The 19045-nt window shown below is 31.8% G+C and overlaps 1 protein-coding gene across 1 annotated transcript; it reads right to left on the reverse strand.

The window, feature by feature from the left end:
• Positions 1–7789: 7789 nt before the first annotated feature.
• Positions 7790–15182, reverse strand: LOC101265079 (uncharacterized). The gene is made up of 2 exons (XM_069290292.1): positions 14561–15182; positions 7790–14480 (listed from the first exon to the last, which is right to left on the reverse strand). The coding sequence occupies exons 1-2, from the start codon at positions 15142–15144 to the stop codon at positions 14255–14257; spliced, it is 810 nt and encodes a 269-aa protein (XP_069146393.1). The 5' UTR covers positions 15145–15182; the 3' UTR covers positions 7790–14254.
• Between the last annotated feature and the right edge of the window lie 3863 nt (positions 15183–19045).

A 19045-nucleotide genomic window follows, 5' to 3' on the forward strand; every position in this document is an offset into this window, starting at 1 on the left:
CATCTTCGGCCAAACTTACTATAACATAGTCTAAAAACAAAATCTTCTGTAATCTAATATGAAGAGGGAATCAATATTTATATGAACTTGATGTGACCATTTAGCTTTTGTGATACAATGGTATTCTTCAGATTATGCATTACTCTGTTCGTAACCTAGACGCTCTTGATCACGAATATTTGGTACTGATTTTTGTGTAGGAACATTTGTTTATTGTATTAGAACTACCGAAGGCCAATTTGTATGAATTCCAATCATAAAATGAAAAGCTGGTGAAGAAGTGTATTTTACCATACCAAGACTGCAGTTTTATTGAACAAAAATATTTATACATATATGATGATAAAAGTATCTCCTGTGCAAAATTTGAAGATTTGAAATTACAAGAAAAAAAACATTATAATGAAATCATGTTCCGACTCAAAAATACGTATTTAAAACCAAGATTTTATCCATCATAGTTCATCATGGTCGTGCAATATTTTCCCATCTAACATGAAAGACAATTTCATGGACAATTTAGGTATTTTTGTGTTTTTACTAGCTTTTCCACTAATTGTATGTATTTAAAGTGGAGTCAAAAAATCCAATGAAAACAAATAGAGTGCTTTGTTCTAACTGTTAAGTCTAATTTATGCAAAGTCCCATTCCCGTTGAAGCCCGATACGACGTACTCACACACATATAAAACCTAAAAGTTTCTATTCTATGTACACCTTACAATTTCCTCTTTAAATAGATTAAAGCCCAATACTGGATGAATATCAACCTACTAATACATCCTACAACTACCCTCTTTAATACTTCAAATGAAGTTTACTATGTCTCCTCCTAAATACGTTGTTTGATCCTAATAGATGTTTCAAACAACGTGTCTTCGTAACCATGGTTCCAAAACAATGCGTCCCTTCCCAACAGTTGCAACCCTCTTTCAAATTTCCTCTATCTCTATATAATGCCTTGCAGTCTCCAGCCATCAATTAGCCATCAATAAAGAGAGCAGAAAGAGGAGAAGCAGGTCGTAGAGAAAAGAAACTCACCGATCAAATAATGTTGGTTAAGAGAGATGCAGTCGCAGTCGTGAAGAAGAGAAGCAGTGAAAGAAGAGTAAAGTCGTAAAGTGGTGAAAGCAAATTAAGTTGTATCTATTTCAGATTTTTTAAAAAATACTTTTAAAAAAAACTAATTGTCGCTTTTTTTTATAAAAGCGCGCTTTATTGCACTTTTTCCATAGTATCGCTTCTCGCTTCTTTATCTGAAGCGAGCGTCTTTTTCAGATCACATCGCCTTAAAAGAAAGAAGCGCAGTAATAGCGCCTCGCCTTGAAGCGCGCTTTTCACAACAGTGATTCACACCTCTATGCCTTCCCTAAATAAAGCAAATCTTCTTCTTCTCTCCTATAATTGTTTGAACAGTATGGCCTACACACTTCTTTCCTATTTCGATACTATAAGGGATAATTGGTTGATTAAGCCACGAGTTTTCAGGATCTTCGAACTTAAAAACATCAAGCGAACCAACCAGATGATAAGTCTTGACATAATACTTCTTAAAGAAAAGGTAATACCCTTTAATTTGAACTTTACACCACATTGTTAAGTGGTAAATTTACTGGTATCCATTTACAAACTGACATGTAACATGGTACTTTGGTACACACAATAATCTGGAAGAACCAAGTAAATAGCTTTTGTTAAATTATGTGACAGTTGTGTGATCATTATCAAGAACATTAAGGTCACTGGAAGCATGGGTGAATACTGACCCATACAGTCCGATGTTAAAATCACTTTCCTAAGGATAATTGCCAGACAAAAAATACAGGATGATGTTGTTAATATTATTGTAAATGGCTTCAAATTTATTTAGCAAAACATTATTTTCTCAGGGGTCAATAATAACACATCCCTATCATGTATACTTATTCACATCATTTATGTGACATACATACATCAATATATGTACTATTATAGAGTTAATGGATTAGGACTGGAGTTACGACATAGATGTTAGTGCCATAAGAACCCTTCATAACTTATGAACAATACAATAAATGATACGACTTCTTCTGCATATTTATTTGATGGTTTTTTTTATTTTTCTAGGAATGTATCATAACAATACAGATACAAATCACTGAAATAGATACTTTTTTTTAATTGGCTTTACATATCATGCAACTTATGCAACAAAAAAGTTGGAAACTTTGGTTCACGTGTCACAATTCCAAGAATTACTTTGTCGATTAACGAATAACACTGTCCATTCAAGTTAAACAGGCGCTAACTTCCATTAGCCACATGTTACACTATAAAAATCAATTAAATCAAAAGGACAACCACTAAATCGGGTAGGTCTGTATCTACCAAAAAAGGTATTCACAAATGGACAGTTGTATGTAGTCGTATCATGTGTAACAACAAGAGAAATATTAACTATAATAAATATGGATAGCGGCACAGAAGACAAAATATCATTTAAAAACGTTGTTTACAAAGAAATCTTCCACAATGTATGGCCTAGAGTGATAGAAAGAGGCGAGGTATTTTTATAAATTTATGTTTTTCCCGTGCTATAGAATTATCTCATTCAAATATACAATTTTATAACAAAGATTTCACAATGGCGTACATTCCGATAAGTAGAAAAAACAACTAAGGAAGCATGAAGAAGATGGTAGACAAACAAAAACAGAACAGAAGCTGCGCACGAACACCGACATCCTGCTTACACAAAACGAGATCGGCCAGGTAGGTTGAATTTAAGAGTCCACAAACTTCTCAATATAATAGAGACCATATTTACATAATTATTTATGTATCTTTATCGAGGCATCAAATACAAATATGTAACATCATGCGTAGAAATAGTACTTTACGTATCGAATATATGACTTTCTTACAATACATAACTTGCGCTTGTGGCGGGAATTGATGTCCACTAACTACGTCATCTGCCTACAAACATATTTTTTATTACATATGATTATTCATTTACATCCTAAGTCCAATGTGCTACTATCTAACTGTAAATGGCGAGGCACTTAAGCAAATAATAGGTACACAACATCAACAACTATGAATTCAGACGACATGAAATTCCAAATACACACAAAATCCCCAATGAGCACGTGACTTAAAACAAGCAGTACAACACTTGAACAAATATATAGATGAATTAGTTTAAATACATATACATCATAAATAAGTCTATCAACAAAAAATACATCACTCATGCATAACACTTCAACATTGTATATACATTCCGTTACTACCATATGATGCTTACAAAGTTAACGCATCAGTTCAAAAAGAGAAATACAAGGAAAATCAAAAAAATAACTCAAAACTCAATATATTACTCAAAGCAAATTTCGTGAGCTCTTTACCTAGTATGTATATGTGTGTGTGTATATATATACATATATATAAATACACACACACACACACATATAGCCTTAGGCCCGCCTACGTGGCGTACACACAAACTAGAATTTTGTTTTTATTTATTTATTTCCAAAACTAGTCTTCCCCTTTCATAAAATGTTGTGACATTTATGAGTAGTTATTACTTTTATGAAAAGCTCCGACTTTAATGAAGAGTTGTGATTTTTATGAAAATTTGAACATTTATGAAAAGTTGTGACTTAAATGAAGAGTTGCGACTATTATGAAAAGTTGTGGCTTTTATGAAAAGTTGTGACCATTCCGAAGGATTGAAACTTTTTCAAATAGTTGTTACATTTCCGATAAGGCACAATAAACATTTTTTCACACTAACCTTTGTTGTCTATGAATTTTCTCTCATTTTAAAACAATTTTTTTTAACGTCTTCTTCTTCACAATTAAATATTTGTGTACTTTGTTCCTGTTGAGTGGCTCAGTGACACCATTGCTTATATTACAAATCCTGGTATGTACTTTTACAATCATTATTTTTTTCTACGTTATTAAGGATAAATGATAAGATGCAATAATTTGGATTTTCCTTTACATTATTAATGTTTGTTACAACCAATCTTGTATGTAAGATAATATATTATTTTAGTTTTAATGAATGATATACTTTAGGTATTATTATATAAATTTCGTGATATTAAATTTCCACGCTTTGAGCGGGAAATTCTTACTAATTGAATAAGAACCTAATCAAATTGATCAAATATAACTTGGAGAATTGAGAAATGTTTGGGGTTCAAAATGTGAATGTAACCATTTATAAGACGCTACACACCTTGAAGATCAAAGACAAAAATCAATGGAGAAATAAGGAGACCTGAGCTTGAGCCCTGTATTTTCTTCTTGGATCTTTAGAGGATATTGAGGGGATGAACTTGGATGTGATTTGAGAATTTGGTTGAATGAGGGAGTTAGGGTAATTTTAGGAGTAGGAGGGCAGTTAGAAGACATAGAATTAGAGTAAAAAGGCGTCGTATGTGTATTAATTGCATAGGAAAGGACCCAAATACCCTTGAAAAATAACTATCATACACAATCTTTCAGGTTGGACCTATGGTCCGTAGAACTTTATACGGCCCGTACTAGTCAAGAGTAGAACAAATTCCAGAAACTTAAATCCACCTTACTTCGCACGAGACCATCCTACAGTCCATCGAAATTCCTATGGTATGTATACCCCTTCCATAGTTCACATCATTTAGTGCAAAATTCTACAAAGTTTGGAACCTTTCTATTGAACCAATTCTACTAGCGGTAGAACAAACACTGACCTATCAAATCGTTCTGTAGGCATGAGATCCTAAATCAAATCTCTAAATCATTCCTATGAATGTCATCTATGGTTCGTCTAGCCTCATATGGTTCATCTTGTCAACTTTTATGTCCAATCTTCATAAACATAAAATTTCAAAACTCAACTCAATTTTTACGACCTTTAGAACCTTCCAATGTCTGTACATTAGATTCATAGATCACAACATCAGCAGAATTTCTGCACATTTTGTTTCTAACTCGACTTTCAATTTTCTGAGGTGTTACACTTTGAAAATAATGTTGTTATGTCATCTCATTCTTCTTCCAAATCCTCATTATCCTTCATTTGGTATACGTTTAATCTAGTCCTCGCTCCTTTGTGAATGTATCTCTATAAAATGGCCTGATATCTTCGTTTGTTCCACGTACAGTTTGATATGTTCAAGGTACACCATTTTACTAATTTGGTATTTTTAAACACTGTGCAGAGCACTTTCTTTTCTTATAGATTCATGGAAAAAATAGGATTGAACTAAGTATACTTCTCCATTTGTATTATATTTTACAAGATGCAACTACTATCTTATCCCCATTCATTACAAGTGTTGTTGAAAATTATTGTGATACTTTAACTTTCCTAATACCTCCCGTAAAGTCGCAAAAAAACTATCAAAAAAGATTTTCTCAGGATACATGATATCTAGATTGTGCCTCATATCATTAGTAACCCAATATGGTAACTAAATGATGGATCCTTTCTTCCATGGACCCTTAGTAGTCCTGCGCCTTTTCTTTTGGACCTTTTAAAAAATATTGTTTAAATGTTGTAGCTTTTCAATAACTTCTCTACCTGAAAAAGGAGTTGGTTCAAGTTTATGATCCTCCGCACCAAGTCTATAATCCACTATATCATTAAAGGATTTCTTGTCTTCGATACGGATGATCAGGAGGCCAAAATGCTCGTTGCCTTAAGTAAAACATCTTTCAAATATGCTTCAAATATTGAGAGGATGTGCTAGAGTTAAAAATCGGAATGTCATTTTCCTCTTAGCGCTTCATACGGACAGCATTGGTAGAACTAGAAAATCGCTATCTGTCGATAACAAGGCTGCACAAATTTGATATATTTAATTTGTATGGGCATAATTATGTTTGTGCCCTAATTATCTATAGATATTCAACTCATCAGTTAATTTTCATAGGTACACATCAATATAATTTCTCGGAAAATGGACGAGAAATGATCATTGACAACATTATGTACTCTGGCCTTATGCAAATACACGCTGATAGACTTTAACTCGTCAGTATAACAGGCCACGTGCTATGTGAAATGCTCATGTTCCAAAATGGATTAAATCAATCACTTGAAAGACCCAATCTGGAATTTAGAGGATCATTCGAAAAGGATGGATGCAAAGAATCGAAATTATTTCTACATTCTCCAAAAATAGGGTTTCTTAATTTTTTGTCATTAGGTCATTCAGTGATGACATGCCATCTTATTCCAGCAGCTTTCTAGAACACATGAACAGTTTTTGAAAGTCTAGGTTTCAAAGGACAATATCTCAAATCCTTGACTGGTATTTAAGATTTTCAAGTAGGGAATTCATCAACAACATTTGACTATCTAGAAGACCCACAAACAGAGCAATTATCGGAATCTACCTTGTCTTTTAAAAAGAGCACGTGATCATTAGGATATGGAGACTCAAATCTTTTATCATTTTCCTAGCCTTACAATAAGATTCGGTTGTTAAAAAAATGAAAATTCTTCTTAGTTGTTTCACCCATTCTAGCATATTTGAAAAGGTCACATTACTCAACTCTTGCATTTTTATAAGTATAACTGAATCACAAAACTCAACTTGTTGAAGCTCTCACGCCCTTCTTCAACTAATCTAAATAACTTTTTCTGCATCTTTAGACAATCCGTCTCTCACCCCTTATTCATCCCCTACATTATCTTCGATATTAAAATATATCATGAAGTAGTCCATAAATATCATGAATATTACTAGCTTCATCATTATTGCTTGGTTAAGGTGTACTTGTAGATATAATTTTTAAGTTCAGCAAACAAATCATTTCAATTTAATTTAACTTTACAAAAAAAAGAAAGATCAGTTCAATGTTAAAATGAGAATTCTTGACCAAACAATCCCTTTTAAATAATTGACTAAACTAACGATGAAAATGTTGGATCAAAAAGCACCAACTACCAACAATAGGAAATCAAACATCGACGTTTGATTGAATAACCTACCAAAAATAATTCCAACAATAACAAATTAGGACCACAAACAATAGCTACTACAACACATAGATCATAGAATTCCACAATAATATTGTAACTAAGTAACAACAAATTTATGTAAATTCAATGATGCAAGAAAAAACTACAAAAAACAACACCAACTGCCAGCAAAATCCAACGACGTCACTAAACCCTTAACTAAACAAACCTCAAATAGCTCACAATTTATACCTATTAGCACTTGCAACAATAGAAACAAACTATTTCACTAACCTCGTAGGAAAAAACTTAATGAGGAGGAAAGATATTACATAAAAATATCTTAAATGATGAACTTGTTGAAGAAATCTAGGTCTAGCTCCAGTCACAAACATAAACGCCAATAGATTTCACAAACTTGAATCATGCCTCACAAATTCCTGTTTTATTAAATGATGTCTAGAAATATCAACATCAACTGCAAGACAAATCTAATTCAAGGTAACTGTAAGCGAGGGAGCGAAAGGAAAAGAAAAAAGTTTTATGCGTTCGTGCTCCACATCCGTGGAGCACTTCACTCGCTCATGAAGACACATAAAATTACTAGCTTTTCGGTGTTGAAGAAAAGAGGCTTTAAACCTTCATCGACGCCAACACACTGGCAGGGGGAGAAGTACTACAACACCTACAAGGATCGACTTCAAGACAATCAACCAATTATACTTCACCCAATTTACCAAAAGAAATTCACCACTAAATTAACCAAGCTCAAATCATCAACATATCAAAAAAAATCACAAGCAAATATGAATAATAAATATGCAAGTGACACACGAGATTTATACGTGGAAAACCCCTTCGGTGTGAACGATAAAAACCACGGGACTTGTAGGAGTCCACCCTTCTTCTTCTCTTATTATGCAAATTGAGGGTAAAGACACCCAAATCAGTCTACAAGGATGTCACAGCCACCAACAACAACATACATAAGAGCCAACACAAAAGAGAAGAGAAATTGGGAAATATCACCCAAAAAATGCAGGTTACACCAGCTGCAATAACAGACGATCAAGAGCTCTGATTGACGATCTGAACCATCAAGATGTAGTGCTATATGTTGTGAACCAACTGTGAAAATTTCAGAACAATCCAACGGTCGGACCTCCGGAAAACTGAAATTTTGTGAAGGCTATCCAGAAAATCTGCACTCAAACCCTCTCTCAAAAATCTGCTTCTCTCTCTGTCACACACCCTCTCAATTTCCTCTTTTTTTCACGTCAAAAAACCCCCAGAAGAAAACAGCAGCTCCCAAAAACTTCTAGAAGAAGTCAACAAAGCCCAAAACATATGGGCCACACATCAATAAGTGACTGGGCTTTCACTTAAAAAAAATATAACAAATGGGCTGGACCCTTAACAGGAAAGCGAGGCTCCACACTAATCTATAATCAAAAAATAAAAGGAAATAGATTAAAAACACTATAAATATTGTAGAACCTAAATAGAAAATCCAACATCAATGTTACATTGAACAATCTACTAAAAGAGGTTTCTTACAACAATCAATTAAGACCACAAAAACTACCCACTATATCACATATAATACAAAATTATCACAATTACACTATAACTAACAACAACTAAGTAACATTAATACACATACGTAATTAAATAATTATTACACATACCACTAGCTAACTACCAGCAAAATCTAATAATTTCACTAACCCTAAAATAAACAAACAAAAAAACGCTCACACTTCCAAACTATTAGGACATGCAAAAATAGGAATAGCCTAATTCACTAACGTCACACAAAAAAACTTAAAAAGCAGAAAATATATTAAATATTTTTTTAAAATGACGAATCTTAATGAAGAAATAATTAATTAGCATAACTCCTATGAATAGTCTATGTGACCCTAGTTTCTATTACTTTTAAGTCGAATTAATCAAATAATGCATACAATCATCTTCAACTAAGAAAGGGCAAGCACCGAAAGAAAGAAATGATCAAAGAGAGGCCTCACCTTACGCTAATAAAGCCAAAAGCAAGAAGAAGGTGATGATGTGATTCCTTATGTACCTGAACTTGTGTCGCTTGACAAGTATACATATTAATCAGTTGACCTATCTCTTTTTGGGTTCTCTTCTAGTTCGGCTGACTCTAGTCTTGTTTGAGTTTATGACATTCCCCGCTTGGCCGAGCTTTTGTAGGCCGAAACAACTGTTTAGGTGAGAAGAAGTTAGAGAAATAGTCAAAACAAGAAGGACAATGAATTTTTACTTTCATTTGATGATACAAATAAGATAAAAGTTGCGTGGAGTGCTAAAAAGGCCAAAAATAAGTCCATTACAAAGAATATCAAAAGGCAACTACAAAGGGAAAGGAGGAAACGAAAAATGAATGCTCCTATCTTTTATCAAATCCCACGGACATGGTCTAATCACGAGGGTAGTATTTTATCATGGATTCGGATCCTAAGTTTATATGGATTCCTTCTTTGTTAACAGGGTCGACCCCTAAACCATAATGTCTCAAAAAGAGGAACCTAAAAGACACTTTACTGTAAGGAGAGGATGCCATACAGAAGTTTCTTTTATTCCTTTATTTAAAACTTCATGAAGAACTTCATTCAATCTCCCACGTTACGAACAAATAAGTGGAGTGAAATCACAGTTATACACTCGCTTCGTTCTATGAATCCTTATTTGTACTGAACTTCGTTCACGAAGCGGACTTTTGACGGGCCAGCCATTTTTCATGCTCCACTTTACCTTGGAAGGGAAATGAGTTTTGCTCTTCTGGGAGCTAGGCGCTCCTGTGGTTCGTGAGAAGGAAAACATATATTGCATATGGCACAAGATGATAAAGAGAGAGTGTCTATCAATGAACAACAGATTGATGGCTGCGAACCAACAATCCAACAAAAGGTCTGAAAAGTTCCTCTCCTCGCGGCTCCCTGTGTTGTCTAGGTCCAGCACCAGTCACAAACTTAAACACTAATAAATCTCACAGATATAGCTAAAATGAAACAAATCCTCAAAGGGATCAGTGAGAGCTTTGAAAATTTAGCTCTTAATAATCCAAAAGAGCTTAAATTAGTGCCAAAGTTGAGAAAATTACCTTTGATTTATAGTAACGCCTAGAGTCTAAGAAGAGAAAAGTTCATAGAGATGTTAGAGAAAAGAGAGAGTTTTCTTATTTGTAAGTGAAGTTGCTAAAATAATATTACAAATGTATATTGTTTCCATATATGTTCTTTCTAAAATGATCGTATCTACAAATAGAGATTTTTAAAAGATAATAAATGATATTGATGGGTGATAAAAAATATTGAAATAATCAAGAGACAAAATAGGTCACTTTCATTTAAAGATTTCATACTTAGGTTGACAAACTAAGTAGAAAAAAGTACAACACACCAAGTAAACAAACAACATCCTAAAAACGCAATAACAAAAATGAAACAGATGACACTCTATGTAAATCAACATCTTAGCAAAAATTATTCACATACTTAAAGATATGATACAATAAGTAATCAGACATCTTAGTGAAAATATATATAGAAAAACTGAAGCGATCTTACACTACGTAAACCAACAACTTAACCACTGTTTGGATACATCAAGAAAATAGATTCCACCCTGATAATTTTTTTAAGAAAAGTGATATTACTTATAAAAAAGTAGAGACAACTCTATCTAGCTTCACATATATCTAATAAATGTGACGTCGTTACAAGCTTAAATCATGTTTCACTAATTCTTGTCGGGTAAAATCATGCCTTAGGAATTCAACATCAATTGCAAGAGACATCTGATTCACAATAATCTATTATCAAACTATAAAGGAAAATAGAGTTAAAACACACTACCATATTTATTAAAACCTAATGCAATAAGAAATCCAACATTTATGTTACGTCGAACAATCTAGTAAAAGTAATTCTAACAACAATAAACTAAGACCACGAATAGTAGATACTATAGCACATAAAGTACAAAAACACCACAATTATAATATAACTAGCAACAACAACTTTACATACATGCAAAAAATGCAATTAAATAATTACAACATATAGCACGACCTTCAAGCAAAATCCAACATTTTCACTAACCCTAAAATAAAAAAAATAAAAACCGCTCACAGATTAGCACATATAACAACAAAAATGAATTATTTCACTAACAATTGGTAATCAAAATTTAACTGTTACTCCTATTTGGACGCCAAACAGTAATGATATTTTCTCTACTTCTGCCCGGAAGTATATTAGACAGAAAAGTGAGATTTCTTATTTCTTAAAGAAGATTTCGCATAAGCTTCAACCTTTTAAAATGTCTTTCTTAATGTGGAGATTTTTGAAAGGTAGTTACCTTTTAATGATACTATTGCGGCTAGATTTGTGATAGACTGTGATGCTAGTTGTTTGTTGTTCTATTTACCAAAGTGATACTATGCACCACACTTTCACTTGGGGGGGGGGGATTACAGAATATAGATAATAAAATTTGGAAATCCGGTTGTAATTTCTTGGGAGGATGTACCTATCAAGTATATACTCAAAATGGTGGGATATCAAGCCAAAAAACTAACTCCATCAGACAATTTTACAAATTACTCCTCTCGTAATTTGTTTGGAGAAATGGAAAGCAAGATGTTCCGTAGTTTATGGAGGAAACAAATTGTTATATAAAGAGGATCCAATATCATATTTTATATCATCTAAAATGGGTAGTTTCCAGCAAAAGACTAATACAAAATGCAGCTCTAGGTGGGAAGTTATCTATCAACAGATTATTAGCCTTATTCCAAAAATTGATTGTACTGTGGTTAAATGGATTATGCCCCCCGAAAATGTGGTGAAGATTAATACTGATGGAAGTAGGGATGCCATTGGTAGAGCTGGAACTGGAGGGATTTGTAGAGATCACTGTGGAAAAATTATCATTGCATTTACTCAAAGTATTGGTAGGGATACTAGCAATATGGCCAAATCCATGGCTGCTCTAAATGGCCTGGAATAATTTTCTCAAATTAAGATGGGTATAACAATGTATTCTTGGACTATGATTCGAAGATTCTTGTAGATATGATCAAAGGTAATTACAATATCCCTTGGCAAATGAAAAATATCATAACTCGTATTCAAAATATTTAAAGTACTATTACTTGTGAGGTTAGACACTAATTGTTACAGGGAAGGCAACCAAGTTGCAGATATATTGGCAAAATGGAGTATTACAAAGGAGGAGCTGTTTATTTCTACACAGTCTCACCTACCATCGATAGCTATCGGACGTTACAAACTTTATCTCATACAAATTGAGTCCCCAAGGCATAAGCAAACGAAGAATTATTTTGTATAGAACTAATCTTGTAAATTTGTATAAAACTTGTATAGTTTTTGTCAGAATCTTAGTTTTGCTAAGAAGATACTGAAACAATGAGTTTAGCTTAACCTCTCCTTGTCTTTGTGATTTAATTTATCAATATAAAGGTCTCACCCCCATATGGTGATAATTAAAAAAGAAATTAAAACCCCTTAGGAAAAACACTTTTGAGAAGAAAAACATATTAAAGAAAAATATCTTAAATTATCAAACTTCTTGAATAAATCTAGATCCATAGCCAGCTAGAAACAGAACCACCAATGTATCTCACAGATTTACCTAGAATAACAGAACACCATCTTAAATCACCAAACGCCAAGAAAAATCACACAAACCCTCAAACATATTAGAGGGCTTTTGAAGATTTTAGCTCCTAATAGTCAAATAGGAGACTAGAATAGTCTAAATCTGAAATCATTTCGGATTTGTGGTGGCGCCTAAGGTCTATGAATAAAAAAGTTCTAAGAGACATTAGAGGGAAGAGAGAGTATTTTCTGATTTGTGAGTGAAGTTGCTAAAATAATATCACTAATTTATATTGTTTCATTATACGCTTTTTCAAAAATGCTTATATAGAAATGAAGAAATATAAAAGATAATTAATGATATTGGTGGGTATTGAAAAATATTGAGGGAAAATGTGGATGCTTAATAAATCATGACAATGCATGTTAATTTTCAGATACTCATTACCATATATAGATAACTTTTTGAAATATGTTGCGATAGCTAACACTATTGCAACGATCATATTGTATTACAATGGTCATATGACTAAGTCCTGTCAATAGCTAACAAATCTTTGGGCAACGGTCATAATCATTGCACTAGAAAGGTTATAGGAACGATTTTTGAAATGGTTACTACTAAGTTTGTTTCCATAGACCCAATTTTTGGTAGTGATATAGTAGCAAGAAAAGTTCACACACTGTTTAGAGAGAGAATTGATTGTACTCTTGGTATTGATTGAGATTACATACACTAGTATTTATAGAAGAGACTTAGCAACCTAGTATAGTTTATACATGTAAAATAAGAGTTCTATTCTAGCTATACTGCTCATACTCCTAATCAAACACTTCTTCGGATCATTCGAATTTCGAACATTGTTGACCCCTATCTTCATGTAATGTGATGATAATATAGAGACTAAACAACTTTTCATTCTTACAAAGAAGAAGGAATGAAAATGAACAAACATTAAATTATCGATCCCAAATTTCATTTCTTAACAAAAACTTCATCACTACATCAAAATTCATTAATGCTACATGAAATCAAAAATAAATAGATTAAATACTTCCAATAATTTTAAAATCAATATAGAAAGGAAAGTATGGAAAAAGGATAAAGAAGCTAAAAGCATCAATGAAAGCCCATAACTCACATCCACTTCCCAGAATGAAGTTATCAAACCTGTTTGTCGTTCATACTTGATCCGAATTCCTCAACTCTTTTCGAAGAGTCTAAGAGAAAGGCTGACAAGCATCCATACTAAGATATATAGCAGCTCCTAATGCAACAAAAACTGCAGCACCCTCCGAGCAGCTCACGTGCTGCGCCCTTACAATCACCTTCGGCTTACTACATTTTCCATCATCCTTAACCATGGATGACATCACAAATCCACGGTACAAAATCTGTCCCAAAGATCCATATGATCAGAAATCCGACCAAGACCCAGAGACTGAGGAGAAATCAAAGCTGCTGTTTGCACTAGCCATTGTTGGGATAGAAACATTTGTGATATCTATACTAAATTTCCCACCATTCTTGGTCTGATGGTTGAATTGACAAATTTTATAGTATTATTGGCACCATCAAGGATGATTTCAAAGATATAACCAAGTTCACCACTATTCTCTAGCCATGCTTGTAGGCGTCCCCATGGCTTCCAGATACCTTAATCTGGACGGAGGATGAGCCAAGCTCCAGGGTTTGATCCGCTCACCCTATTTGAACCTTGTGATGGGACAAATGGGGTCACCATTGATGCTGCAACAATTGGTGAGCCAAAGAGGTCATGGATTGTCACTAACCATCCCTTTCGCTGTTTTCTCCGTATATCATTACCAGCTGTCCAACAGTTAAAGCAGCCTATTGATGTGCTTCTTTCTGATATCGAAGATCTACAAAAAAAATGATAATAATTGAGATTTACATGGAGTTAAAGTTAAATTTAGTTAAGTTGACATTGATTTGAACAAACCGTGATATCGAATTCCAATCATCAGGGTTCTTCAAACTGAAGTTGCAAGTGAAAACAGGTTGTTTCAAATTACCATTAACTTGGAAAACCAGTGGACTACACTCCGGTTCGCCATCAAATTGAAAAATAAATCTTGGTTCAAGTTGAACTTTCACATTCAGATGCTCTTTTGCTAGACCAACCAACACCCATCCATTCTTAATCACAACTTCTCTACTACCTTTACTTTCAAAACCCTTCAAATCAACTTCAGCAAACACACTCCCCAAAATTCTCCCACCAATATAATATCCAAAACCAATGCCCATACTCTTCGTCGCACAAATTTCAATCTTCAAACAACATGTTTTTCCTCTAGCAGTTAATTTTTCAATGCCGGTTTTGTTCATATTGAAAGAGGCATGTATTTTGTTCTTTAAAACAAGGTCTTGTTTAGGAAACGCGTTGATGGTTGAAACTTGTGTTGGAAAACCTTTAAGCTTAATGTTACAATCAAGCAACACAGTCGAAGGAAGATTCCGATTATCCAGAAGCAGTACCACTAAGTTTGCGATAGTGATTCGAAGGAAAGGACAAGGATCCATTAATTCACAAGATGAAAACAGGAGAAGAAGTTATTTATAGAAATACAAAATAGCAAGCTGGCAATAGAAGGGATGGAATGCGTGGGGAATGAGATGTGTGCCGGTAATTTCAGAAGGAATGTGTCAACAAAAAAACATCATTTATTTGTCAATAAGACAACCACTTTTGGTGTGATATATAACTTGTCTTTTTCTAGACACTCTCTTTCATCCTAGGATATTATTGGATTCTATATGTAATGTTCACACATCTATGTATATAGTTCATCTCTTTTTCTTTATTTTTAATTATCTTTTATATATTAATCATATTAAAATATAATAATTGACATGATTGTATTATCATATTAATCCTTTAAATGAATACTCCCTCTATTTCATTAAAATATAATTCCTATGAATACTCTCTCTATTTCATATTTAGTGTATTAGTGAGCTAACCACTCGTACATACTAATAAGGAAAAAAATATTAAGAAATATCCATTTCATCCACTTTTAATTGTTATAATTTCCTTTTTTTTAGTCTTACAATAAGAAATTTGACTTATATTTTTGGATGAATTTTTCATCATATTGATATGCAAAAAAGGTACTTTTTATATAGTTTTTGAATAGCTAATTTTTTTAAAATATATCGAATTAATGTAATCTGATTTAGGTTTGTAAATTAGTCAAATTCACTTTCGTAAAGGGAAACGCGCCCTCGTCCCAAATTGGTTAATCATTAAACTAAAAATAGTTGCTTCATATATGCTAGTTGTCAACACTACTATATCAAGAAGATGTTAATTGAATTGCTTCTATATTATCGTTGCAATTGTTTCTTTTTGACAGTGTTCACATTCGTTTATAAAATTCTCAAAACGCTTTTTAGAGGGTGAATTAGTAAAACTATCTTTTATTTATACTTTCTTAAATATGGTGAAAACTCAAAGGTGATCAATTAATATTGGACTATTTTGTCCATTTATGAAGTCATAAGTATAATTCTGCAAATAGTATAATTAATATGGTAGAAAATGTAAAATTTCATTAATGAAAAGAGAAAGTATGGGAAAATATTCAAACATTTGTCTTGAAACTTTAAAAATTGAATTATTTTGAAAAATAAAAAATAAACCAAAAAATCCATTTATAATATAGATAAGAGGAAGTTTAATATTATTTCTTGAGAAAATGGTTTAAATAATAATTAATTGATGTCAATGGCAAGATATAGAAAATAACTATTTTTTCCCTTATTATGAAAAAAGTGAAAAACTATGTTTGAATTAGAGGTCTTGGATTCAAGTCCTAGTTATGAAGAAAATTATATTGAAAGTGTCATCCTCCAACTATGCCTTGTATTGCGCGATCTATATTTAATCGAGGTTCCAATGAGGACTTCGAAAACTGGGTGAGAAAACCAAAAAAAGAAAAATTATGTTTGAAATATATTTGAGAAATCAAATTAAAGGGCATACCTTTTTTAAAACTAGTAGTCTTTGTTACGCTCTAAGTTTTTCTCATTATTTTTCTTCTTTTGGGTACATGAACCTATTGTCAAAGGAAGTACAAGGTATATTCTATTAGGAATCGTTTTTAGAGTGTAGTCACAAAAATAATATATGCATTAGCTTTTCATATCAATAATATTTTTTTTCATGTTATGTGTATCTGATGTTTGCATTAGTTATACACTCTATTGCATATAAGGTGTTTGTTACTAATAATATGAATGTCTAGGTATTAGTAATGCAATATGTTTTAATGCACGCATTAGCGTTGTTAAAGACCTCATTGCCCCTCAAAATCTTTTTTATATCTTGTACATCATAATTATAAAATGTATCTTTCTAAATAAATATTTTAATTTAATGCATGTTTTGTCTTAATATACCAAACCAAGTAGATATAAATTTTTTTTATGTATAGTTAATGCAAGCATTACTAATAAAATCATATTAATGCTTGTAAGCATTAGTAATCCACTCTAGCAAACGACCCCTTAAAGACATGCAAAGAACAACTAATGTACCATCATTAGCGGTGTTCTAATGAAAATGAATAAACTACACCAAAATCAATAAACCAAATCAATATATATATATATATATATATATATATATATATATATATATATATATATATATATATATATATATATATATATATATAAACTCCTTCCATTAAAAGAATGACATAGTTTTACTTGACATGAAGTTAAAAAAAAGATGACTTTTCAATATTATTACCCTAAATTAAAGTTATATCAAAAGTACAAAAATATTCTTTAATCTTTTGAACATTAATATATAATGTGGGAAGCTGAAAAAAGTGTTGTCAAACAAAAAAGATCATTCAGTTTTAAATAAAATAAATAGAAAAATAATTTAAATAATATTTTTTGTTATTTTTGCTTTGATGAAATAATAATTGGCATGATTATTTTCTCCTTATATTCTGCAAGTTGATATTCTCTCTATTTCATATTAAGTTAATTTGTGAGGCAATGGACACAAGTTAAGAAATATATGTCAGGAAAAAGTTTAAAGGGAAGTACTAATTAGCCAAAAAAGTTGCCTAGAAAATTTAAAAAATTATATAATATTTTTTTTGTTGAAATATAATATATAATATTTTTTAATTTTAAAAGAAACTGATTTTTTCTATTTTTTAGTTAAAGATATAAATTTCAAAGGGTAGAAATGTCTTAAAAGGTAAAATAACGTAGAGAAAAATTCATCATGGAAAAAATATTCTTGCGAAAAAGATTTTTCCTAATTTAAATCATATTTCTCGTTACTTGTTCATTTATGATATCATAAGTATAATTTATAAGTAGTATAATTTATCTCCTAGAAAATATAAGATTTCATTCAACGAAATAACAATTATGGAAAAAGTTTCAAACATATGTGTTGAACTTTGAACGCTACAATTATTTTGAACAATGAAAAAGTCCTAAAAATTCACTTCGGGCCTATTTGGGAAGCCACCTGGTAATTCAAAATTGGTATAATTAGGGGGCGTAGTAATTATACAATCTAGTAATCACATTGACCCATTTGTTTGCGAAACTGTAATTACATTGTCACTACATATGTACGGTTTGGCTGCACAAGTGCAATCATAATATTATATATATTAATATTAAATAAAATATTTAACATATATATTGTCGACAAAAAAATATTAATCAACAAATATATTTTTTAACTAATAATATCAATGAACTAATTAATTTATATTATTCAAATTAGCATATTTTAATTAAATTAATATTAAAAATTAAAAGTATAAGGTTTCTATGAACATCAAAAAGACATGCTTTGACAATAAGATTAATATTATAAATATGACGTCATAAACTGTAAAAATATTAGACAAAAACACAATTTTATAAAATCTAACTAAAATTAATTGACTTGCAGTATCGAATCTCAAGTCAAAATTACTAAAACAAATGTACTCAATGTCAATTCACAGCCCCCTCCATGAATTGAAGCTGCCCTAGAATCACTTCACTCCGGGATACAAGCCTACTCATCAACAAACCAAGTCCAGACCCATTAAAGGGAGTAATTGGCCTTGCCAATTACACCTAATTGTCTGTTGACCAAGTAATTGCATTAACAACCAAACATGTCAGACAATGTAAGTACACTCAATTACACGAAATCTAATTAGTAGAGTGACTTTCTAAAGAAATCCTTAATATGAAATAGAGGGAATATTGAGTACTATTGTGACATGAAAAATGATTTAAACAATAAATAATTAGTGTTAAGGGTAAAACATAGAATAAGAAAAAAAAGTTGATTTTCTTAATCTGTGAAAAATGAAAAATTTATGTTTCAAATAATGGAAAAGTACAATCAAAGAGGGAATATCATCTACCCATACTATTAATCTTAATT

This window comes from Solanum lycopersicum, chromosome 10 (assembly GCF_036512215.1).
Source record: "Solanum lycopersicum chromosome 10, SLM_r2.1".
NCBI lineage: Eukaryota > Viridiplantae > Streptophyta > Magnoliopsida > Solanales > Solanaceae > Solanum > Solanum lycopersicum.